The 25884-nt window shown below is 41.1% G+C and overlaps 1 protein-coding gene across 8 annotated transcripts in view; it reads left to right on the forward strand.

The window, feature by feature from the left end:
* MYO3B (myosin IIIB) overlaps window positions 1-25884 on the forward strand; it is a 475983-nt gene that overhangs the window by 108130 nt on the left and 341969 nt on the right. For all 8 annotated transcript variants that reach the window (XM_045033929.1, XM_045033933.1, XM_045033932.1 and 5 more), the window contains one exon: window positions 12957-13102. In XM_045033929.1, coding sequence (XP_044889864.1) covers window positions 12957-13102 — 146 coding nt within the window. The remainder of the gene's footprint in view (window positions 1-12956; window positions 13103-25884) is intronic.

The raw sequence follows: 25884 nt of genomic DNA on the forward strand, positions 1-25884 counted from the left end.
AGCAACCCATATATTAAGGATTCAGTTTACTTGGCATCTTACTAAAACTGCTAAAGGTCTGTTTCTGTATCAGAAAGCAGACTTGTGGATAAAGTAAACGTTTGCTTCTTTTATAGAAAAAAAAATTTTTTTTTTTGTTTTTACTTCCATCTGCTCATTGTTGCAAACAAGAGCTAATCAGCTGAGCAGAGAAACAGATGTGCTGTGACGGCTCCAAAACTGGGTCTTTTTCTCTGCTTGGAAAAGGGTCGTTGGCAGGGGACGGTTGCCATAACAACAAGCTTACACCAATGCAGAAATATCACAGGCTTTTTGCAACCACTCTTGCCTTCATTAATTATGCCTTTCCTAGCTAAATGATACGATAATGCTATTTCCTTTGGCATGCCAAGACGAGAGATGACAAATGAGATATTTTGTGTCGAAGGGCTCAGAAAGCCATAAAACACTATAGAACTAAAATGTTATTATTGTCGTTATTATCATTTTTTTGTTCCCTAAGCTCTAGCTAATGGGTTTGGTCCCCAGATAAGTGTTAGCATTTATTGAGTGCTTACTAGTCACCAGGTGCTAAGTGCATTATTTTTTATTTTTTTAAGGAAATGATTTATTTATTTTTTATTGACGTATAGTTGACACACAATGTTATATTAATTTTAGGAGTACAATATAGTGATTCAACAACTCTATATGTTATGCTATGCTCACCACAGTCACTATGCTACCATCTGTCACCATACAATGCTATTAAAATACCATTGACTATATTCTCTATGCTATACCTTTCATTCCAATGACTTATTCATTCTATAGCTGGAACCTGTACCTCCCATTCCCCTTCACCCATTTTGCTCATTGCCCTATCCCTCTCCTCTCTGGCAACCACCAGTTTGTTGTTTGTATTTATGGCTTTGTGTATGCTTTGTTCTTTTGTATTTTTTTTTTAAGTTTATTTATTTTGAGAGAGAATAGGTGAAGGGCAGAGAGAGGGAGGGAGAGAATCCCAAGCAGTCTCTGTGCTGTGCTAAACCAACTGAGCCACCCAGGCGCCCTTGTTCTTTTGTATTTTAGATTCCACCTGTAGGTGAAATCATATGGTATTTGTCTTTATTTGTCTGACTTATTTCATTTAGCATAATACCCTCTGGGTCCGTTCATGTTGTCACAAATGGCAAGAGCTCGGGGCACCTGGGTGGCGCAGTCGGTTAAGCGTCCGACTTCAGCCAGGTCACGATCTTGGGGTCTGTGAGTTCGAGCCCCGCGTCAGGCTCTGGGCTGATGGCTCAGAGCCTGGAGCCTGTTTCCGATTCTGTGTCTCCCTCTCTCTCTACCCCTCCCCCCGTTCATGCTCTGTCTCTCTCTGTCCCAAAAATAAATAAACATTGAAAAAAAAATAAAAAAAAAAAACAAAACCAAATGGCAAGAGCTCATTCTTTTTTATTGCCTTGTAATACTCCATTGTCTGTAAATACCACATCTTCTTTATCCATTCATCTATAGATAGACTTTTGGGTTGCTTCATATCTTGGCTGTTGTAAATAATGCTGCAATAAACATAAGAGTGTAGATATCTTTTGTTACTAAGTGCTTTATATGAATTAATTCATTTATAATCCTCACAACAACTCCGTAAAGTACGTGCTATTAGCATGCAATGTTTTAGATGAAGTAAATGAGTTACAGAAAGTACTATTCTTGTTCTTGAGCAGGGTATTATGTGATGCCACCAGGACCTGAACCCAGCTATTTAGCTCCAGATTTCTTCCTCTTAACCACTATACTAGAGCAAACTGTTTAATTGTGACCACCAGCATACCAGATAAGATATAAATCTTTTCAATTTTAAATTATTTATATAAGAATTATGCTTTCTAATATGTTGAGAAAAATGTAATATTTCAACATGACACTAGAAGCCAGTATGCTTAATGCCCTAGGGAAGGATCTGGGGAAAAAAATGACAAAGTTCTTCGGAACAGAATTTAGGATATTTGGATTTTAGGTTTATGTCTGCCACTCATTTTAAAAAACTGTGGTTCAGTTATTTTAATATGGCTTCAGTTTGGGTAAAAAAGTTAAGAGCACAAATTTTGGAGTCACATAGACCTGGGAGCAAATGATAGATACCTACTTACCTCCAGCAAGTTACTACTATTTATGATTAGTAAGATGGGAAGTTAAAAAAGGTAAAATGAGAAAGGGAAAAGAAAACAGTTTCAAAGGACAAAATTAAATGATGTACTGAACATGTTTTGTGCAGTTCCTGGCTTGTTAAGTGCTTTAAAAAATGATGGCACGTATTGCCTGAACACCACTCCTCCCTAAACTTGATCTCATCTGTAAGAAGAAAGGATTGTCTTGGGTAGTTGCTGCTTCCAGGTCTCTTCTGTTTTTCAGAGAACGTTTACATTTTACAGAGGGAAAGGTGTCTTCTAGCTCACATGTTCCATGGCTCTGGTGTTCCTCTGATAATGAAGATATGGTCTCTCTCAGTAAGGGTGAAGTGATGAAAAAAGGCCATTTTTACTGGACTCGGTTTTAAATGGCTGGGGATTATTGGGATCCCATGTGCCAGTCACATCACTGTAAGAAATGCAGGCCTTGGTTGGTCAGGAGTTTCAGCTGAGGTGTTTAGAACCCAGATCACTGACTGGTAGACCTGTGTGTCTTCCCCCAAAACATTCATTCCAGAGATTCTGTAGCCTTGTCTTCCCTGATTCCCTTCAGTCTCCCATGTCAGCTTCTAAGAAACAGAGGGATTCCCTTCCTTCTTGTTCTGGGCTGACCCTGCCTGTATTCCCACAGTGGTTCTGCCTTGAAGAACCCTGAAGCACAGCCTGGATACTTGGGGCTCTGGGGGGTGAAGGGCCCAGGGCAAGGGTGAAATGACTGAGTGCGGCCCTAGCCTTAACCTCAGTTCCACCAATAGATACCCTCTCAGCTGGAGCTCTGTGGGGAAGTTGAGTCATGTGTCATATGTCAGTGCAGAGGTGGGGGGCTGGTCCTGGAGGTGGTGGTGACATATCATCTCCTTCCTCCTGGAGGGTCTAAATATAGGACTCCTTCTGAGAGCTTCAGCTTCCAGACGTGCAGAAGCATGTGAGGCCCAGAGCAGAGGCCTCATATTCCCTCCACCCCACCTTCCCCTGCTCAGTACTGAGCAAGAAACATCAAAATATTGGCCTCTGTGAACATTTGGAGCTCTGCAGGCTGTCCTCCTACCCCTTTCTGGGGAGGTAAGAAGGCTCAAACTGTTCTCATATGGGGCAGAAGTGTTTGCTGAAGGAATGTCACAGTCGGCCTCAGCTCTTCCTGAGCTCCGAGTCCCAAATTACCTGGTGGCTACCCTCCTATCAATGCCTCCACTGCCCTGCCCAGGGCCCAGGGGCTCAGCCCCATGAAGGGGAATTCATGCCTAGGCCAAACTCTGCATTTTGTCTTTTGCCTGATGGTCACTGAGCTGTCAGAAGGAAGCAAAGGCAGGCTGATCCCATTCAGCATTAGGATTGGGATCCTAGAGGAGCCTTGGGGTAGGGCGAGGCAGGATCAGGTGGAGGGTGGGAAGACTAGTATTTGTGGTGCTCTGTTATGTCCCAGGTTTTTTCCATACTGTCTATAGTTTTAGAAAGTTAAAGGAAATCACTCTCTGGTAGGAATGTTTGACATTCCCAAGGGCATCCTGGTTTGCATGGTGATATCAGCCTGTGAGATAACAAAATCCAGAGACTACTTGCAAATAAAGAGATATGCCTTTATGAATGTTAGAGCATTCAGATATTCTGTTCGATTTGCTTCAAATCAAATAAAATTTGTGGGCTCATTCTTCAGTTCTATTACTTACTAGCTGTGTGACTTTGGGCAAGTTTCTTCACCTTTCTCAGTCTGTTTCCTCACTGGCCTAACAAGCAGTAAAATGAACTGAATTGTAGAACTGCTGCTCTTTATTTCCTTAACTGTACTGTGGCAGAAATGGAGCATTAGCTGGCAAAGGAAAGGGGCAGCAAGGAAGCAAGAGGTGGCAGTAAATCTACCTGCGTGAGTGGGAGGTGTGCTTACGCGTTCACAGTATGGAAGTTACTGTGGCTGTGGCTATCTGAAATGGCTTTGGCAATGACCCAGTGTTCTCTGTTTAGTAAGAATTCTCAGGCGATGCCTCAGTCGGGAAGTTAGTGAGGGAACCATGGAGCTTGCTCCTGGTGTGACCACAAACCAGCTATGTGACAGTAGGTCTCCCTACTCTGGGACCTCAGTTTCCAAGGCGGCTGAATGAATCCTAAGATCCCTTCTAAGCATCCATCCATCCAGCAGGGGAAGCTGCTGGAACAAAGGAGGGCAGTGGGGTTATCCTGGGTTTCCAAGCAAATGTGCTCCTTTAGAGCATTTTTTCTTTTTTTAAATAAACAACAGACATTTATTTCTCACAGTTCTAGAGGCTGGAAGTCCAAGATCAGCATGTCAACATATTCAGTATCTGGTAGGGCCTACTAGCCTCCTGGTTTATAGATGCCATCTTCTTGCTGTGTCCTCACATGGATTCAGAACCTTTTGAGTACTGAAGACACATACAAAAATTGGGGCACACTGATTTATCTTTCATAAAGGAGTTCTGTGAATATCGGTCCTGAGTTTGAATATGGGGCTTATCACATAATTAGGAATAAGTGACACATTTCTGGGGTTTTGGGGAATTAAATTTCTTTTTTTTAACATTTATTTATTTTTGAGAGACAGAGACAGAGCGTGAGTGGGGGAGGGGCAGAGAGAGAGGGAGACACAGAATCTGAAGCAGGCTCCAGGCTCTGAGCTGTCAGCACAGAGCCTGTTGCGGCACTCGAACTCACGAAACGTGAGATCATGACCTGAGCCGAAGTCGGATGCTTAACCGACTGAGCCACCCAGGCGCCCCTTGGTTTTGGGCAATTTAAATGCAAAAATTGTTGTGTGCTGGCATAAAACCCAGAACCAGTCCCCCTCTATCCTCTACTACCATGGTGGGAAGTTAGTGTTGTACAGGCATTAATTTGAACCTTGTTTTATTTCTCTAAAGGCATAAGCTGAATTTTACAATCCTGAGCAAAGTCTTGTAGAACATCATATTTTAATTAAAGACCTTCCTGAATTTTGTAAGGACAGTATAATTTAACTTATTTTTGGCAATTTCTCAGTGTACAAAATATAGATATAATGCTAGCCTTGAGTTTTATAAAAGAACCAAAAAAAAAAAAAAAGCAACCTCATCAATTTCAATTCTTCTAGTCCACCTCCTTTTTGGAAAAAAAATTTAAGCAAATCTCAAATATATCCTCCATTGAAGTTATATTTCATCCAAGGGAAGAGATTTCATTTGTTTATTTAGTATCTCAGCTTGTAACACTTAAAGATTTTTGTATGTAAAGCTGATGAATAATATTTGCCACTGGAATATTTATAACTGAAATTTCTAATTCCAGATAAGTTCTATTTTAGAAATCTTTAAGATCAACAACATGTATCAATTATGCTGCATAAATTACATAAGCAAAATTAGGAAACCTATTTGCCTTCCTCCCTCTCAGCCCATCTTATTTGCCAGTGTGTTGACTGCATTTCTGGGCTCAAGGTCAGCCAAGGATTAATAGCTTTAGGTCTGTTTGCCTTGCCGATTTCAAAGCTGAATTTAGCTCTTGAAATAACAACATTTTGCCTGTGTACTTGAGTGAAATTTTAATATAGAGCTTTGGTTATAATTGTAGATCACACAATCAGTTCTAGTAAGATGAGAAATTAGAACAAATAGGCGAACCTAACTGTATTTTTGGTGACATTTTAAAATATTAGTGGGAAAATGAGATCGTCTGAATAGGATCTATTGTTTTTTTAAGTTTGGTAAGTTATTTTTTATAAGAGTGTAAAATATTTTTTCCTTATGTTAGATGGTGCTTCTATAATATTATTTACTTAAGAGTATTGGTTAAAATCACATTATTGAAAGAGATTTCAGCCCAGCAGCTCTTTGATATATAATTTGATACACGGTATAAGTTAAATATCTTGTTGGAAAAATCTAGGTTTTCTGAATGCAGGAGCTCATGTGTTACTGTCTTTTATCCCCTTTACATCTAATCTAATACAGGTGTTCTTTTCAGATAATGAATACCTTGAGATGAGGAGAGACTGTTCCCTCAGGTTCTAAAGCCCAAGTCTTTTTGTAGGAGATAGAAAGTGGATCTCACTCCTATCTTCAAAGCTTTATCAGCAAGTCCTAGTTTTGGCCTAGGCTGAAATGAAACTCTAATCATGGGGCATTTTCTGGGATGGTGATGGCCTGAGAAAGTGAGAGTAGTACCCCCAGCCTTATGGTTACAATAGAAAGGGATATTGTTGGGAAAGGAATTTAGCTCTTCTTGTATTAGTCTCACAGGAACCTAGTGATCTGACCAAGACACTCCTTTAATGTGCCAACTTGTTGATGAAGAATCTCAATAGTCAGCAAATACTCTGAAAGAAAGACTCCCTTGAAAATTGAAGCAAACTTTGCAGTACTTATTCACATTTTCAAGACAAAAAAAAACCAGACAATATTTGCTCTTTTTTGTTATAGAAATAATTCATGCTCCCTCTAGGCATTTTAGAGACTGCAAAAAGTTTTAAAGAAGTAAATAAAATAGATGTTTTGCATGCATCATTGACCCCGTGATATCTACAACTAACATTATGATGCCATAGAAAACGGTGGGTAACCAGCATTTTCATAAGCAGTACTTCAGACAAGGCCCAGAGAAAGGGGTTGCTTGGTTTGTATGGGAAGAAGAGGTGCAGGGAGATTAGGTAATTCGCTAAAGTAACCTAGTGAGGGGATGGCGAACCACAATGAAGATGCCTGGCTCTGGGATTTTCTTTGACCAACCAGGAGTATAAACCTTTCCCACAATCCAGGTGCTACTGACAATTGTTTTTTCTGTCATTCCCCTGGTAACTGAAGAAAGGGTCAGCCATCCTCAATGGAAATCAACCAACTCTATGCCTAAGGGTGGACAAGGAGATGATATTTGTCAAAGCAGTTGTGTTATCAAGTGATGGGTACAGTTTTGCCCCATAAACTCCTTCAGGAGAGTGGAGGAGGTGCTCCCTCTGTGGGGTGGGAGGAGTGACAGGCAGATTTAGAGAGTTTGGAACTTTGGAACTCGTTAGCCTGAAGAAGGCTAAAGAATACTGCCCTAACAAAGAGGGTTGACTGGCAGCCTTTGCTCCAAAGACCAGTGGAACTAAACTCTTAGTGAAAACTTATTTCTAGTTCTCGTGCCCTTCCAGAAAGAAAAGTTTTTAGCAGCCAAGGTGGTAATGACCCACATTTGGGAGACTCAAGCCCACCTGTGGCTAAAGTAGCTATGGCCATTGGGCACTGTGGCTTCTAATGCATAGATATTGTTAGTAATCCAAACATTAGTGCTTTTCCTCTTCCTAAAATAAGCAGCAGTGTGGTCTAAGTGTACCAGAAGAGCTGTAAGTTTGCATTTCAAGGTAGGAAACTGGACATGCTCCATTAACCAGCATCCAAACAATTGCTCTGTCACTGAAGCTCATCTTCCCTAACATAGGCATTATCACAGCAACCAGCATCTTTTCGTAGACCGTAAGACCTTTTACAAAATATTGGCAATAAAATCTCCTGACAAAAAAATTCCAGCCTTCTGGTTCACACCCCAGAATAATCTACTGTTCACTCTAGCTAATTTGCATGGAGAGGTTAGCCTCTCTGTTTGAAAACAGTCCCAGAATCACTTACTTGGAAATTGTAAAGCCATAGAGTATGAGAGCAGGAGGGATAGCAGAGATCATTCATTACCACCTTGCCACTTTGTAGAAAGTGAGAGCCCTATAACTAAGGACACTCAGCTCAGAGTTTTCAAGGGACTTGCTCAAAGGCACTCAGCTGTATTTATAATAATGGAGTAATGAAGTAAATAATGGAATTCAGACTTTTATTTTATTATTTTTAAAATTTTTTAATTTTTTAATTTTTTAACGTTTATTTTTGAGAGAGAGAGAGAGAGAGAGAGCGCGTGTGTACGCATACATGCTAGTGGGGAATGGGCAGAGAGAGAGGGAGACAGAATCCAAAGCAGGTTCCAGGCTCTGAGCTGTCATCACAGAGCCTGACGTGGGGCTCGAACTCAAGGACCACAAGATCATGACCTGAGCCAAAGTAGGATACTTAACCGAATGAGCCATCCAGGTGCTCCAAGAGTTCAGATTTTCTAATTCCAGTCTGAAGATTTTCAACATAGCTTCTCTGAAGAGTGCCACAAATTGATGTGGACAGGGAGGGAAGAAAGATAAGGATTATAATCCTCACCCTGGGTTACTTCTGTTTACTTCAAGGGTCGCTTTGATGAGATCATCAAGTCTCTAGCCCCTTTAAAACAGAAAAAAATGATGTGGTTAATGGTAGATGAACACCAAGTGGATAAAACTATTTATTAAAATCAGAAACAGTATAAACACTCACTGATATGTCAGAGAATTGAAGATTGTTAAAAGTGGCTACGCAGAAGTATGTAGGGATTTATATGCCACTGAAACTCATTGAGACTCAGAGAGATAATATTTTAATCTTGGAGCGATTATGCCACTAGCAATTACTGTGCTAGGACTCTGTCTCCATTTTGATTCATTTAATGCTATGTTCTTAGCCTTTGCTGGGTACACTAAGCATTTTGTAACAGTCCATACATATGTCTCATGGAACATTCCAGAAGACATATTCTCTTCATATCAACCTCCAACATGCTGTGGGACTTTAAAATCAACTTTGGAGAATCTATACTTTGTAAAATTGACATTTATTAGCAGGTTTTCTATTCACAACACTGGATTAAGATAAATACACATATTTGTTCATGATAAACAAGCTGGTATCTGCTTCTGGTACTTAGAACTGTATATTAAAACCACAAATTGTGACTAGTTTGTTGGCAACTAACAATAGAGAGATTAAAATCTATTCGGTTCTGAAATGTAAGATATATTTACTGCATTATACAACTTCAGGTAGTCACTGAAAACTTGTGTTTTATTGTTACCCTTTAGTATATTGTGCTTCTGATCTTAATAGAATTTTGTTTTCTTATTGCATTTACATGTGAAAAGAAAGTGAGTTCCAAAGAGCACAAGATATTTTTCTGCATCTGGTGAGGGGTAGAACTCAGACCCAGTTTGAACTTGTTATACTGCCTGCCAAACTGACTTCTCTTCTTGACATCCCTGATGGCACCATCATTCTCCTGATCACCCAGGATCAAAATGTCAGTCTTCCTGGGTGTGTCCCTTTTCCTAACCACCCATATTAAATCTCTGTGCATATTAAGTCCTTAAGGTCTTTCCCCGAGCTCTGTCTTACGATTATTCTATCTTCCCTCTTCCCTATTCCCTATCAACATCACTAATACTGCTATGATTGAAGCAAAGGCTCCAGGTAAAGGAGCATATACACTTGCCTTGGTGGGTCTCCTCCTTGGGCTGGCTGAGGTGAGTTGGAGAGGTATGAAAGAATGAGGTGTTTGGGGTCCTGGCCTGAGTCAATGCCATCTCACCCTGTCTCTCTCCGTCCCCTTAATATGACTTACAGAACCTGGGAAACTTGGTCTGAGCACCATATACTTATTTGCCATTGCCACTGTCCTTAGTGGAGGCTGGAACATCTGATTCAGAGTGCTCTTTGAAAGGTTGCCTTCTCCTCCGGGCAAGGAAACCAAAGACCGATGGGACATCTAAGCATTCTTAATTCAGCTTTATTTTACCTAGAAACAAGGAGAATGCTATGCTAAGGAGAATGAGATTACTTCTCCTTAAGAAGTAGTTGTAGATTTTGGTGTTGGATAGATAAGGAATCCAGATCCAGGATGTGTTGACCTTAGTTGAGATGCATCCTCTTAGAGTGCATCTGTAAATCCCGTCACACATGTGGCCCATATAAGGGTCTTTCACTCCTCTGAAGGACTGGTCCTGAAAAAGAGATTCCTTCTGAGAAGATGGAGTTTAGGTGACAAAAGTCTCAAGAAACCTGGTTAATTTATTCACAATGAGTACAGAAGCTGATAATTCAACCATTCTTTGAACATAAACTTTATTATGTAGCACATTTATCATATTATAATGATTTGTTTGCTGGTCTCTTCTCTATGTTCAAATTCTGGCCCTGACAATGACTCACTGTGGGCCATGGATAAGCTATTTAACTATGCTGTGCCTCAGTTTCTACACCTGTGCTAGGTGATGATAGCACCTACCTCACAGAATGATGATGAGGATTCAATTCGGTGTGAATTTAGCTTTCTCTCCCTGGGGCCTAGTACCATGACTGGCTCGTGGGCACTCTGTAATTATTTGTGAATTATTTTAGTAGCAAAATTTTCTGTAAACTTCTTTGGAAGGCTGAGCTTAAAGAATTTGTCACATTACTTACTGAGTTTTGGAAGAGGATTTGGCCAAAAGATACTTTTCAATCAGATGGAACTGAAGATAATGTCTGTCTGCAAAGAGAAATTGAAACCAGATGAATGTTTTGAATATTTTACGACTGCATTCGAGAAACGTTAGGATGTCTCCATTCCCACATTTGGATGGGTTCTTGGAACTACCTTTTGTGTCTCATCCAAGATGGCTAGAAGTTGATTTGAATTTCCTCCAACTTCATTTGAAGCTGTGCTCAAGCTCCAACATATTTGAAGATGTGGAGTTTGGGCACTAGACGCTTTTTGCTGTCTTGCTTCCCTGGCATGATCTCCCTCTAATATCCCAAGCATTTGGAGCCCATATCCTTCACTGGACATACTAGTACACATTGTCTTAGGCCATTTAGAGTTGCCATGGTTTGTCATTTAATTATCGTAGGTTCACTTTAAATCTTAATTGACTATAACTTTTGTTGGGGAAGGACAGAGTCTTATTTTTCTTTCCTTCACACGAACATGTAAGAATGGTGAGCTATTTGCTCTGATTGATAGGTTTAAAATTATGTTTGTCCCACATGTTTAGAGATGTCATTTCTGAAAGGAAAGGTGTTTGAATAGCCTTCTCTGGAGATCTTTAAAAATAGTGATACTTCTCACCTGATTGGGGTGTTGAAAGTGAGGTCTTGTGGGGCAACGAAATGGCTTCTGGTCCTGAAGTTGGAATTATTTTAACTTTAGTTTGAATGCACATTTGAAAATAATGTGTAAAAAGTATGGCAGGATATTCTGTGGCAGGTAGTCTATCAGATGGGGCTGGGATCAGGCCAGGGCTGCAGGTACATGGAAAAACGTTCTTCAGTTCAGAAACCAGAGGAGAGGGTAGAGGGCAATTATAGGAGCAAAAGCATCAGGTCTCAGGCAAGACAATAGGCACGTTTGGCCTTGTAAGTCCAATTAAGTGGGTCTGAGCAGTGTGTTAATTTTCTGTCATTGCCATAGTAATATTGCACGTGTGAGGCTTAAAACAACACACGTTTATTCTCCAGGTCATTAGTCAGGTACAAGACCTACCTGGCTAAAATGAACTTCTCCATCTGGATTCTCACAGGGATCTCAGACTTAACGTGTCCTAAATGGAACTCCTGCTTTCAGCTCAAACCTGCTTCTCTTCCTGTCTTCCCCGTCTCATTAAATATCAGTTCCATTCTGGACTTGCTCATATATCAAAAGCTCTGGACTTGTCCTTAATTCCTCTCTCTTATAAGCCCCAGTCAGCCAATCTGGTTGGCTCTACTTTCAAAATTATGTAATCAGTGTGATTATTTCTCACTGTGTCAATACCTGTAGTTTGGATTCTTGTAGTAGCATTTTAAACTGGTTCTGCTTCTTCCACTCATGTCCCATTTCAACGTATATCGTCAGCACAGCAACCAGAGTGATCCTGCTAACATGTTAGCCAAATCTCACCCCTCTGCTCTTCACAACCAGTTGGCCCATCTCACTCAGAGTTAAAGCCAAATACTTTCTGGGGGCCTAACAGGGCAGACAGGCCTGTCGCTCTGGCCCCTCACTGCTCTCCAGTGATGTCACTTGTCTACCTCATAGGCTGTTTGGACCTGTACATCATCAGACTCTCAAAGTTTCCCACCTGTCTGTCCATAGCCAGAGGTCATCCTTGGTTAAGAAGGCAGATTTCAGGTCAAATAGGGACGCTTGGTTCTTCCATTCTCTGGGTCAAATAGTAGGGACATCTGGTTCTTTCATTCTCTCGCCTACCCCAACCTTCTTCCAACCCCACTGTGATAGCCTCTGAGTCTGAGTAGAGGAGCTTTTCATGTTTGACTCAAAGATAGAGATTTCCTCACAAGGTTCCATGGTCTCCAACCCGGTGACAAACCCAGGGGCGTTTTCTGGTTCTGCTGCTCTTGTATCCAGTCAGGCCAGTCACTGACATAGCACCTGCTGCTGAAATACAAACCAGTGGTTGGGGTTTGAGGTGGGGGCAGATGTTCCTGGAAAAAAGGGATGGGAAGGAGTGGTTCCTATTTTAGGTTAACCACATCAGTCTTCCAGTCTTCCAACATCTTTCTGCTCAATTGGCCACACTCCTGGGGATTTTGTGCAGGTAACAAGCATCTTCGTGAACAACTGTTCCTCATTGTTGAATTCAGCAGCTGGCAGTGAGGTGAGGGATGCAGACAAAGCCTTAAGGGATGTCAGAGTGGGCTCAGTGAGGTGTCCACTCTTGTGTCTTCCCTTGCACTGTTCTTCCCTTGCACTTGTACCTAGAGGATTCAGTGTATGTTTATTGTACTGAAATGACACATTTTTAAAGGCTAACGAACATACCAGATGATAAATTAATCACACACAAATAAAGTCTAGGTAACACATACCTTATTATCTCTGGAATTCAATATCAGTGTAAATAAGGGAACTAAGAAGGGGGCTAAGATCGGCTGAGGGTCTTTTAGGACATCTGAGGTGGCAGTGGGGTTGATGTGTCTTGTTTTTGTCTGATAGGTCATTGCTTGTGAGCAACAGTATGACTCTTCCTATGACGCTCGCTGTGACGTCTGGTCCTTGGGGATCACTGCTATTGAACTGGGGGATGGAGACCCTCCCCTCTTTGACATGCATCCTGTGAAAACGCTTTTTAAGATTCCAAGGTAGGACACAAGATGGCGCTCTTGGCTTATTAGTTCTTTGTGAAAGAGTCTGGTTAAGAGGGATAATAAGTAGTTCGTAAACAATTTCTGGCCAAACCTAAGAAAGCCTAATTGTAAAATGTATTTCTTTTGGGAAAAAAAAAGGGGGTAGTGGGGGAAGAAAGATGACTGTTCCTGAAAGCATATCCCAAAGAATAATAGGACTATATTGTAACCATTGCAGATTTTCAGTACTCTGATTTTTCTGAGATACTCATTTATTGTGCTTTGCACAAGAGGACTAAAAATACAATTTTGGATTAAATAATCTAAATGCTGATTTTCTCTTTTTAATTATATAATCACATCTGGTCATTCTGTTTGTTTATTGGAATCTTTCTCGAGTATTCAGGAAAATTCGGAGATAAGAAATGTGTATTATATTTTCGTATACACCCAGAGAAGCACTAAAAAACATCAGCTAAGTGAATCAGTTATAAGACTTACTCTCCATCCCCTGATTTCCATCTCAATGGGACATTGTGCTGAAAGAGGTCTGTTTGGAGGGTATTTAAATGCCAGTATATTTTCTATTGTATGTATTCATTAGGGGTTTGTACTAGAGATTTGGTTGTTTGTCTTTCATCAGAATTGGACTGCTGTTTGGCCGCTTAAGCTTCTAGTTACCGAAAAGGAAGCAATCGGGCGAGCTCTCTCCTGGCTGGGTTGCAGATTAAGAGATTTGTACCCTCCACATTTCTCTTTCAAAGGAAGGCTCTGGGCCGGCTTGGAGCTGTTTAACTACTTTAACAGTGCAAGTGTTAACCTTTCCTTATCTGCACAATCACACAGACTTTAAAAATCTCTCCTGATTGCAATTTGCATTTCTGATTAGGTCTATTTAAATGCAGATGAAGCCTGTGGTGTTCATCATCGTAATGTTATCGTTTTATACCTAATCCAGATGTGAACCACTACCCACCATTATTCCAAAAATGATTCCCACCCAAGTCAGGATTGGTCTTTTTGCTTTTTCCAAAGTACAAACACAAGTCCAGGCGATTGGAAGAACAGACAAAGCTCCTGGCTTTTAAAATTAATATAGTCTGGTGATCATTTAAAACAAAGTATGAAGGCAGGACCAAAAGCACTGTTGTATGCAGTAGTATGTCAGAAAATGAGAAATGGTGTCTGGGATGGTATGTGTGTATGCTTTGATTTTTTACAAATCATTAACTTTTCACCATTTATTTACTGTGGCCACATAATTTCCCAAAGATCAGAATTAAGGTGTGGCTTCTGATTAGCAAGATATATGTACTTCTGATAAGACATCATCTACTTGGGTATATATTTTTTTCTTTTTTAAAGTATGTGTTTGTGTACAGACCACCTGTTCAAAAATTTCATACGGTGATAAATGTGAGGCAGCTTAGAAAGTGTGTGTGTGTGTGTGTGTGTGTGTGTGTGTGTGTGTGTGTGTTTAAATAGACTGTTCATCTCCAATGACTCCTCTGGGCTTGCTTCTGTGCCTAGCAAAGTCTCTGATCTCTAATAATCTCAGTACTTCACTTCTTCCATCTTGGGAGAAGCTCCCAGACCTTTGAAATACAAATAACCAAGCTCCCTCCCCCCACTGCCTGCTTCTGGACAGGGTGAATCCCAGGAACAGGACAATTGCTAGAAAAGGATCTTAGGGGAAACAAGGATTCTTACTCTAACATACGTTGAAGCTTTCTTTTTCTCCTTTTAATGTAATCTCCTGCCCTTTTACCATCTCTTGGTTCCTGCACAAGTGATGAATCAGATCAAACTGGGAAATGTCAACAATAGTCAGTCAGCAGATCCTCAGTGAGATTCTGTGTGCTGAATACTTGCCACTGTCCCAACCTTAACAACCAACTTGACGTTCCTGTGCAGGAAGGATGGATTTTTTTTTTAAATGTAGCATATTTGCATATACTGCACAGCATCTTATACTCCCCAAGTTATTTACTTAAAAATTACCCTTTCAAGGGGTGCCTGGGTGGCTCAGTTGGTTGAGCGTCTGACTTCTGCCCAGGTCATGATCTCACCATTCATGTTCATGGGTTCGAGCCCTGCGTTGGGCTCTGTGCTGACAGCTCAGAGCCTGGATCCTGCTTCATATTCTGTCTCAGTCTCTCTCTGCCCCTCCCCTGCTGGTGTTCTGTCTCTCTCTCAAAAATAAACAAACATTTAAAAAAATAAAAAAAAATTACCCTGTCAATTAGAATTATGCATTGCTCTTATGAAGTATTGTGGATTGACCAAGCAAGTATGTGTGTGTGTGTGTGTGTGTGTGTGTGTGCATATGTGTTCATACTATCTTAATTTTGAGTGCTAAAAATATGCATTTCCTCAGAAAAACTCTTTGATGGAGAGTGGAAAAATTAAGCATTTACATATTTTAACTGGGCACTCAAATTATTTACCTGTGTGTTTCACGGGGTACTCTCTCTCTCCCTCTCTCATTTTCTCATTCTTTCAGCATTTTCTTTCCTGATGGAGAAGAGAAAGTGACAAGTAATGACAAAAATCTGTTTAATCCATTTGGCTTCTGGTTTTTTTCCTATTTGGTTATGAGTGTCTTTGCTGTTCTGGAATTCCCTCTAGTTAAGCAATGAAGTCCATTTCAGAGTATTCTAGGATCCAGAACATTGTATGTGACTTCCTTCTTTGGCCCTCCTAACTCTCCTCTTCCCTGCAACCTTCCTTACTGGAAATAAGTACCAAATAAAGGAAGAAAAGAAGACCTTTACTGAGTCAGGGAAGATACAACTTTCAAAGGTTCTGAAGGACTTAGGAAAGAATGAAGTTCTGGTTACATGTGAGATGAGAGCCTCAGGTGTCAACAGGCAGATAATTACACAGGTTCCCTGGACACTGTCAGAAAGCATGAAGCAAGACCTGCCTGGATGTGGTTGACTTGCCTGCACACAGGGCTCCTAACTTTCCCCCCCTCTGCCTCCATTTCTTCTGGAGGCACCTTCTCCTTTCTTTTGACCTTCACGTTAGAAGATGACACATGGAGTAATCGTGACCTGTCTTTGAAATGCTGCGTGACTCACAGTCTTTCCTACATTGCAAACACACAGAAATTATCTGCTGATTGTGACAGCATCCACTATTTGCAGAACCCGTCAGCATGTGTCATCTTGTCTAACGCCTTTGCTCCAAAAAAGTCACCCCTCTCTGACAGTCACTGCTCTGTCTGCTGCTATTTTTCTCTAGGAGTTAGAAGAGAGGAAAAGAATGAAAACCATTTCTTTGGGCATCAGTGGATTTGACAACATCTCTCTGATGACCCTCTCCTGAGGACTCCTTTAAAATGTCAAAGGCTTATTAGAAGGATCTTGCTGATGACCTGGATATATTTTCTTCATTTAAAGAGAGATCCATTTCATAGATGTAATTGCAAGAACCCATAGAGTTAGGAGAAATATACAATTATATTTCTCTCTTGGCAACTAGGTATCTTTCCTTAGCTTGGAATCTTTGCCTCATGACCCCTTTGACCTTCATAGATGGGAGTCAGGAAGGCAGTGGGGACCAGTGTGGCTGTGTCTGTTGGACAAGGGCTAAGAGCTGTGTTGCCCGCCCATTTATTTGGGGCCAGATAGAGGCTGACTCTTGCCACACATTGCATAGTACTGCCACTTCATTCCTTGTGGGTAAGTGTAGAATGTTTTCAGCTTTCCCAGCAGAAATGTCTTTGGCTGGGAGTGGATGGGCCAGAATGGCCTGAACATTCCAGTTCCTAAAGCCAGTGGTTTTCCCTTTCTAAAGAGAAGTTTCCCTGCAGTACACCGCAAAAAGGAGAACTCATGATAATTTCCAGTTCACATTTGGGCTTGCTTTTGTCACCAAACTTAGGTTGTTCCAAGCTGTACCCAAACGGTACATTAGTTTCCTAAGGCTGCCACAACAAATTACCACAAATTTGGTGGCTTAAAATAAGACAGATGTATTGTTCTGGAGACCAGAAGTCTGAAGTCAAGATGTTGGCAGAGCCACGATCCCTCTGAAGGCTCTAGAGGACAATCCCTCCTTGCCCCTTCCAAGGCCTGGTTACTTCCGGTCGTCTTTGGTTCGTGACAGCACAACCCCAGTCTCTGCCTCCACTTTCGTGTGGCTTTCTTCCCCGTCTCTCTGTGTGTTCTTTTTTGTCTTGTCCTATAAGAACATTGTTACTGTTTTTAGAAAAACCCGTCCTATGGGGCGCCTGGGTGGCGCAGTCGGTTAAGCGTCCGACTTCAGCCAGGTCACGATCTCGCGGTCCGGGAGTTCGAGCCCCGCGTCAGGCTTGGGCTGATGGCTCAGAGCCTGGAGCCTGTTTCCGATTCTGTGTCTCCCTCTCTCTCTGCCCCTCCCCCATTCATGCTCTGTCTCTCTCTGTCCCAAAAAAATAAATAAACGTTGAAAAAAAAATTAAAAAAAAAAAAAGAAAAACCCATCCTAATCCAGAATGATTTCATCTCAAGATCCTTAATTACGTCTGCAAAAGCCCCTTATCTCAAATGAGATCACATTCTCAGGTTCCAAGTGGACATATCTTCTGGGGGCCACAGTTCAACCTGCTATACCATCAACTTTCATGTTTTCTAAATTCCCTGAGAAACTAATTTGGGCCAGAATACAGGATAGCTAGCTAAATGATGATGGAAAAATAATAATAGCTTAGATTTATTGATTGCTAACTGTGCGGCAGGCACAGTGCTGTGTGTTTCCCAAATATAAATGCATCAATCCCTACAATGACCCTGAGGTGGATTCTATCACCACCCTTTTTTCTGGAGGAGAAAACTAGAAGCCCTTGGTTATGCACCTGTGGAGGAAAATGGTTTGAATCTGAGAACTTTGACTCCAAAGCCCATATGTTTTGCAGCTATAGTTGACCATTGGACAGCATGGGGGTTAGTGGTACCAACCCCTCCACGCAGTTGAAAATCTGTGTTTAACTTTTGAGTCTCCCAAAATGTGACTACTAATAGCCTACTTTTGACTGGAAGCCTTACAGATAACATAAATAGTTGATGAACGCATATTCTATATGTTATATGTATTATATATTATATTTTTTTCACATGTTTAAGAACTTATTTGAATTCCAGCTAGTTAACATACAAGGTAATATTAGATTAAGTTGTAAAATATAGTGATTAAATACTTACCTACAACACCCAGTGCTCATCTGAACAAGTGTCCTGCTTCATACCCATCACCCATTTAGCCCATCCCCTTCCCACCTCTCTTCATTTATTCTCTGTAGTTAACAAGGCTGTTTCTTAGTTTGTCTCTCCTTTTTCTTTCTGCATGTAATCCCTTGTTTTCTTTCTTTTTTAAAAAAATTTTATTGTTATTTTTTAATATGAAATTTATTGTCAAATTGGCACCTGTTGGGATGAGCACTGGGCGTTGTATGGAAACCAATTTGACAATATATATTGTATTCTTACACTAAATTAAACAAGAGAAAAGAAAATGTTATTAAGAAAACCGAGGAAGAGAAAGTACATTTACAGTACTGAACTGTGTTTATCAAAGAAAATCTGCATGTAAGTAGACACATGCAGTTCAAACCCATGTTGTTCAAGGATCAACTATACATTGAAAAGTTAAAGCCCCTCTTCAGTTATATTTATTTATCAATGAATTATGAATTAAGCACTAAGGGGACTGGAGTATACAGAAATAAATAGGACATCTCAGTCTTTAAGAAGCTTATAATCCAGCATCCTTCTTCCTGCTCCCAATTTAAACGGACACTATAAACCTGAGAGAATCTTATTAACATCAGCGATTGTGTCAGCCACAGAACCGAAGAATAGAAATCGAAAGTGTCATCACAGGTGAATATAGGTCTTGCTTGGCTCATTGATTTATATATGACCCCCACACCAAAAATCCCTTCCTTTTCCAAACTCCCTTTTAAGCAACTGCCTTCTAGTTCCTAATTTGGAACTTAAGTGTTTGAACTAAAGAATTGTAGAACATATGTTACATAAAACTGGAGAGGCATTTCAGGTTATGATTATTGTACCCAGAAGTTCCTGTCCCATCCTACCCTTCTTGGAAAACTTGCGTCTGCCACATCAGGGCTATTTCTGGTATAGCCAGAATCTCCTCCCCCTTCACCTTCCTCTTATTTTTTTGATTGGAAAAGCTCACTTTGGTTCTGGGGTAAATACAAATCTGTTTCTGGCGTCCTCTCATGCATTCTCTCATGGAAACTATTTTAAATGGTTATTTAAGAGGAGGCAATGTAACACCTAAAGTTCTCACTTTGGGTGCATTATTAGACTCTTGTGGCCAACTAGAGTTTGATGGTCGAGTCTGAGGACTTAGCCTGTCTCTAGAACTTTATGCTTATGGGAAAAAAGCTTTCCAAGCTCTGAACTACCCATTCACAGAAATGTTTTGGAACAGTCTGTTGGGTATTTGGGGATGGCTATGCCCTTTAACCTAGGACATCTCTAACTGTTCACTTTGATTTAGGCTTGTTTTGAGCGCTTGAGTTGTAAGGCAGGGTTTTTTTTTTTTTTTTTTTTCCCTCTCTCAAGAAGAACAGTTTTCCTGTGCTTTCCTTATTCATTGTCAAAGGTGAAAATGGCAGAAGCTGGATAGTAAAGAAAAGAGGAACAAGGAGGAAAAATCAAAAAAGATACTCTCAGGGTTCTTGAATGATGTGGGTGGTGCGCTTAGAAAGGGTAAGTTGAAACATTTGTGAGTTTAATTGAAAGGTTTCTTCAGGGACCCAATGCCTACAATTGACTCTTGTTCTGACACAGAATCCTTGCACTGAATTTTCATCAAATTGCATCTGAATTTCTATCATTTTTTAAAGGTAAAGATTCTTTGTATTCTGACTTTACTAATTCAGGAACCAAATTGTTCCTACATGGGAAGCCTGCTCCTCAGCTGTGAGAGGATGCAGAGGCAGCAGGGAGCCCTGAGTCACCAGTAATTGTCTTACTATTACAGAATTGTCACAGGACATTTTCCCTTAGGGCTGTGAAATATATGGAAAAGAAATTAAAACTAAACTATTGTTGTTGAAGTGTAATGAGTGAGGGGGTTGGGTGTTTAATGGCACAGTAAGGCTAGATCTGCCCCCGGGGAATTTTGGTTTCTCTTCACCAACCCAGGTCACTTAGCTATTGGCCTTTTGAGCAAGGAACCCTCACAATCCCAGCTTCCCTCATAAAGCAAGAAGAGCTAGAAGAATTAGCATCATTTAGCATTTATTGAGTTCCTAACAGGAAAAAAAAAAGTTTTGAAATACTCCAGTAGAAAAACAATAGTCTTTTATGAATGTTTTTCTTTCTTTGGGAGATTTCTAGTCCCATTTTTAGGGGATTGTGGTCCCTATCCCTCAGGATGCTTTAGGGGTGCCCCTTCTCTCCCTGGAGTAGCCTCTTCATTTCCTTGGGAACACAGTAGCTGGAGGCAGCTGGAAGAAATGCCCCAGAAGGCCTCCACTCTGTGGAACATGTTTCTGAACTCTTTTTTAATTTGAGTTGAGCAGCTGGGGCTGTTAGTTCCTGTGGAGGTGCAGCTTGCTGCCCCCTGAATCCTGGCAGGCAGGAAGAGTTCAGCTTTGCAGGTTTTCATTTGGGGATCAGGTGGCAAAGGAGGAGTGTGCCTTCAGGGACTGCCTGCCACTCCCCATCCACGTTGAGTAAGAAGCCCATCCTGAGAGAAGGGAAAGGCCAGAGAATGAGAGGTGTTGATTTACAGCACTACCCGTGCTTTTCCCCTCATTACCCTGATTTCATTATTTTGGCACCACTCACTTTGGCTAATTCCAACTTCGCTCCTAAATGATGGTGAGATGGGCAAAGAGGAGAGACAACGAAACAGAGCTCTAAATAGTACCAAAGCGTTTGAAATACCCTAGTTTCCTCTTGATTCCAGAAAAAACGGGGGAGTAAAGGTGAGGAATATTTATAAATTGCTTTCATAGGTTGGCATAGTGGGGCAACACAAGGATGAAGAGAGGTAAGGTGGTAGTCTGGAGGAAGGCTTTTCATAGCTGAAGCTATCCATTCTGGGAGAATCCTAGAGTCAGATGAAACTAGTGAAAGAAAATAGAGTGTAGTGGTTGAGCATTGGTGTATCCGTTATCTACTGGTAAGTAGCAAAACACCCCCAAACTTAGTTGCTTAAAACTATAATCATTTATTATTTTTCACGACTCTGTTGGGTCTCAGGGTGGTTCTGTGGATCTTGGCTGGGCTCACTCATGCATCTGTGGTCAGCTGGGGATTTGGCTAGGGGCTGGCTGGTCTAGGATGACGTTGGCTAGGATGACTTGGCTCTGTTCCATGTGGTTTCTCATCCCCTGGTAGGCTAGCCGGGGCTGGTCTCACATTGGTGACAGGGTTCCAACCATAGATACAGAAAGGGGTAGAAAACTGGTCTATTTCTGCAATCAGTTTACCACAGCTGAGTGTTCTACAGTCAGTCTCTGTGGGTTCAAATACTACCATTACTACCTTTAAGCTGTATCAACTTGATGAAGTTACTTAATGTCTGTGCTTTAGCTTCACCCTCTGTAAAATGGAGATGTGAAGACTATCAGCTTCACAGAATTGTTGTGAGCAGGGAATCAATGTAAAGTGCTCAGAACAGTTCATAGTAAACAATTGATTTTTGCTGGTTGCTAACAAAGAAAAAAAATCCCAAAAAAAGCACTTTGCTTTCCCGTGTAGCTCAAGAATTAAAAATTTCTACTCAAAAGAGCTACCCATGAGATCAATCATTTGGAAGTTTAGCTAAGTGACTGAATGATGATTGTATGGGGAATTGAGAGAGAATCAAGACTGATTTTCAGTAAATCCTTGCTACTACTACTGTATCTGTTTGAAGGACTCTGCCATGAATATTCATGGTCACAACTTCTTTGTTAATAGACACACTCCTAAGAGATGAGGACCCTCCTCTTGCCCCCATACACACCCATGAGTGTATGACAGGAACTGCCCATTTGGAAGCAGAGCTGGCCCTAGTCCCAACTCCCAGTGTGTCTACAGTGAATCGGGTGATGCTGTCATTCTCTGAAGAGCACTGGGGCCACAGTGTCTTTCCTTTCCCATCAGTTCCATCTTTGTGGTGACTTTGCTTGGTGGATGAGTTGTGTGATCGGGGGTTGTTTGCCTCCTTCTACAGGGTCCCTTTAGCCTCCTTGATAGGTACAAACTTCCTCCAGGTTCTGGAAATGTTTTGTCCCCAGGTAAAGGGACAGGAATAGGAGTTCTATGCAGAGGGCACTGACTCTGGATCAGGTTCCATTTTACTTCCATTTTTTTTCCACCAAAGAGAATGACTTTTTTCTAGCCCAGCCTGGAAAGGCTAAAAACATTGGCAAATGGAGACAGAAACTCAAACCAGTCAAGGGGATTGTAAGGAGAGCACTTAGTTGTTTCAGATGAGTTCAGGTTTCTTGGCTGGGACGAGTGATACCCCAGGTACTGAGAGAATATACAGGTAAGACTGCTGACCCACTGTCAGTAATCTTGGAAGAATTCTGCAGCATAAGAACAGTGTTTGAGGAGTGGAAAAGGGAGGATATGCTACAATTCTTCAAAAAAGAGAAGAAGGCAGAATCTGCAAATTACTACCTGGTGAGCTTGACTTTATGGGCTAATTACTAATATTCTTTTTTTTTTTCATTGAATGATTTGTGAATTCTTAGAAGAAAAAGTGGTGATCATTAGAAATTAGCATGGGTTCACTAAAAGTAAGCCATGTCAGATTAGTTTCCTTATTTGGCATTATTGAAAGGCTGCTACAAAAGGGGGATTGTTTTAGACATAATATATTTGTAATTTTGCCTTTAGGTAAAATCTGTTCTGATATCTTTGTGGCTAAAGTGGAGAAGGTAGGCTGGAGAATGGTGGTAGTGATGGATCGTACCCAAGAAAGGTTGTATTAAGGAATGCTGGGTAATGGTGTCGATGTCAACATGGCAGAGGAAGTCCTGGAGGCCTTGGGCAGGGCTCTGCTGATCACCCTACCTGTTGAATGTTTTAAAATTTGTAATGAGTTGGAGGACATTGGTAGCCTGTTGTTCACATAAATGAAGGGTAGCTGGTATGTGGGATGACAGACTTGGAACTCCAAAAGATCTCAGTTGTCAAGAGCAATGGGGGTTTCTAGCAAGCAACTCAGAAACCCTGGTGAGCTCTACAGACTGACAGCCATGGCCTTATAACCCACAAGGGGAAAATGAATTTAATTGTGGCTGTAAGCCCAAGGAGTCAAACAGGAAGATAATCATGTGTGATTAATATGAGGTTTAATAAACAGAACAAATACCACCCCACCCCCCATTGGTTCTGTCCCAGTCAGAGCCCTTTTGGAATGATGGCTTCATTCTGGGCACCACACTCAAACTCTGCTTCAGGAGAGTCTTATCTAGGCAGAACTCTAACTGGCCTGAAGCTAGCATTTCAAATGGGGATTTGGACACTTGGGTGCTATTTCTGCTTCTACTCTTTCACCAGTCCATCATTTCAACTCTCAGAGGGGCAGAAATGGCACCACCTGTAAGCAGAATGTTTTGCACTCAGATAACTGGGCCTATGTAAACTATTTTCTTCGGCTTCCTCCCCGCATTTCGAAGGGGCTCAGTAGAAAGGGATGTGAGTAGTCACCCAACTGTAGGGCCAGGGCTGTTCTCTACAGCAATGACTCTCACCCAGCACGGGGTTCTTAGTTTTAGCTATAGGTTAGAATCCCATGGGAATTTTTAAAAAAATACCAGCCCCTGGACACCACCCCCAGAGATTCCAGTGTAATTGATCTGGGGTCACGTGCAGAATTTATAAAAATATATATTTAATTTACACAAATACATGTTTGTAATAACATGTGTATTGCTTTATATTTCACAGTTTCCCCAGATGATTCTAAGATCAATTTTAAAAAATTTATTATTATTACTATTATTATTATTATTATTATTATTATTAGAATTCAGGTTAGTTAAAATACAGTGTAGTATTGGTTTCAGGAGTAGATCCCAATAACTCAACACTTCCATATAACACACAGTGCTCATCCCACCAAGTGCTGTCCTCCTTTTTTTTTTTTTTTAATGTGTATTGATTTATTTTGAAGGAGAGCACAAGCAGGGGAAGGGCAGACAGAGAGGGAGACAGAGAATCCAAAGCAGGCTCCAGACTCTGAGCTGTGAGCGCAGAGCCTAATGCAGGGCTCAAACTCACAAACAGATCATGATCAGAGCCCAAATTGCTTAACTGACCAAGCCAACTGGGCACTCTGAACCCCAACAAGTGCCCTACTTAATGCTCATTACCCATTTAGCCCATCCTTCCACCCAACTCCTTTTATCAAACCTCAGTTTGTTCTCTGTCATTAAGAGTCCCCAAAGTGATTACATTTTTTAAAATGTTTATTTATTTTGAGAGAGAGAGAGCAAGTGAGAGGGCACAAGTTGGGAAGGGGCAGCAAGAGAGAGAGAGAATCCTAAGCAGAATTCTAAAAGTGCAGAGCCTCATGTGGGGTTTGAACTCATGAACCAGGAGATCATGACTTAAGCTGAAGTTGGACACTCATCTGACCCAGCCACCCAGACACCCCAAGTAGTTGTATTTTTAATTTTTTAGGAACATCCATACTGTTTTCCAGAGTGGCTGCACCAGTTTGCATTCCCATGAACAGTGCAGAAATGTTCCCCTTTCTCCACATCCTTGCCAACATCTGTTGTTTCCTGAGTTGTTAATTTTATCCATTCCGACAGGTGTGAGGTGGCACCTCATTGTGGTTTTGATTTGTGTTTCCCTGATGATGATTGATGTTGAGCATCTTTTCATGTGTCTGTTAGCCATCTGGATGTCTTCTTTGGAAAACTGTCTATTCATGTCATCTGCCCATTTCTTCACTGAATTCTTTGTTGTTTTTGTTTGTTTTTAATATTTATTTTTGTGAGAGAGAGAGTGCGTGTGCAAGCGGGGGTGGGGCAGAGAGAGAGGGAGACAGAGGACCTGAAGTGGGCTCTGTGCTGACAGCAGACAGCCCAATGCTAGACTGGAACTCACAAACTGTGAGATCATGAGCTGAGCTGAAGTCAGACGCTTAACCACCCAGGCACCCCTGGATTATTTGTTTTGTGTGTGTGTGTGTGTGTGTGTGTGTGTGTGTGTGTGTGTGTGTGTGTTGAGTTTGATAAGTTCTTTATAGATTTTGGATACTGACCTTTTATCAGATAATGTTGTTTGCAAGTATCTTCTCCCATTCGGTTGGTTACCTTTTAGTTTTGTTGATTGTTTCCTTCTCTGTGCAGAAGCTTTTATCTTGATTAGGTCCCAGTAGTTCATTTTTGCTTTTGTTTCCCTTGCCTCTGGAGACATGTCTAGTAAGAAGTTGCTGTGGCCGAAGTCAAAGAGTTTGTTGCCTATTTTCTCCTATAGGATATTGATGGTACTGTCTCATATTTAGATCTTTCATCCATTTTGAGTTTATTTTTATGTATGGTATAAGAAAGTAAGTAGTCCAGTTTTATTCTGCGTGTTACTGTACAGTTTTCCCAGCACCATTTACTGAAGAGACTGTCTTTTTTTCCATTGGATACTCTTTTCTGCTTTGTTGAAGATTAGTTGGCCGTAGATTTGTGGGTCTATTTCTGGGTTCTCTATTCTGTTCCATTGAACTATGTGTCTGCTTTTGTGACAGTACCATACTGTCTTGAGGATTACAGCTTTGTAACACAGCTTTAAGTCCAGAATTATGATGCCCTCAGGTTTGGTTTTCTTTTTTTT

Source organism: Felis catus, chromosome C1, assembly GCF_018350175.1.
Source record: "Felis catus isolate Fca126 chromosome C1, F.catus_Fca126_mat1.0, whole genome shotgun sequence".
Taxonomy (NCBI): Eukaryota; Metazoa; Chordata; class Mammalia; order Carnivora; family Felidae; genus Felis; species Felis catus.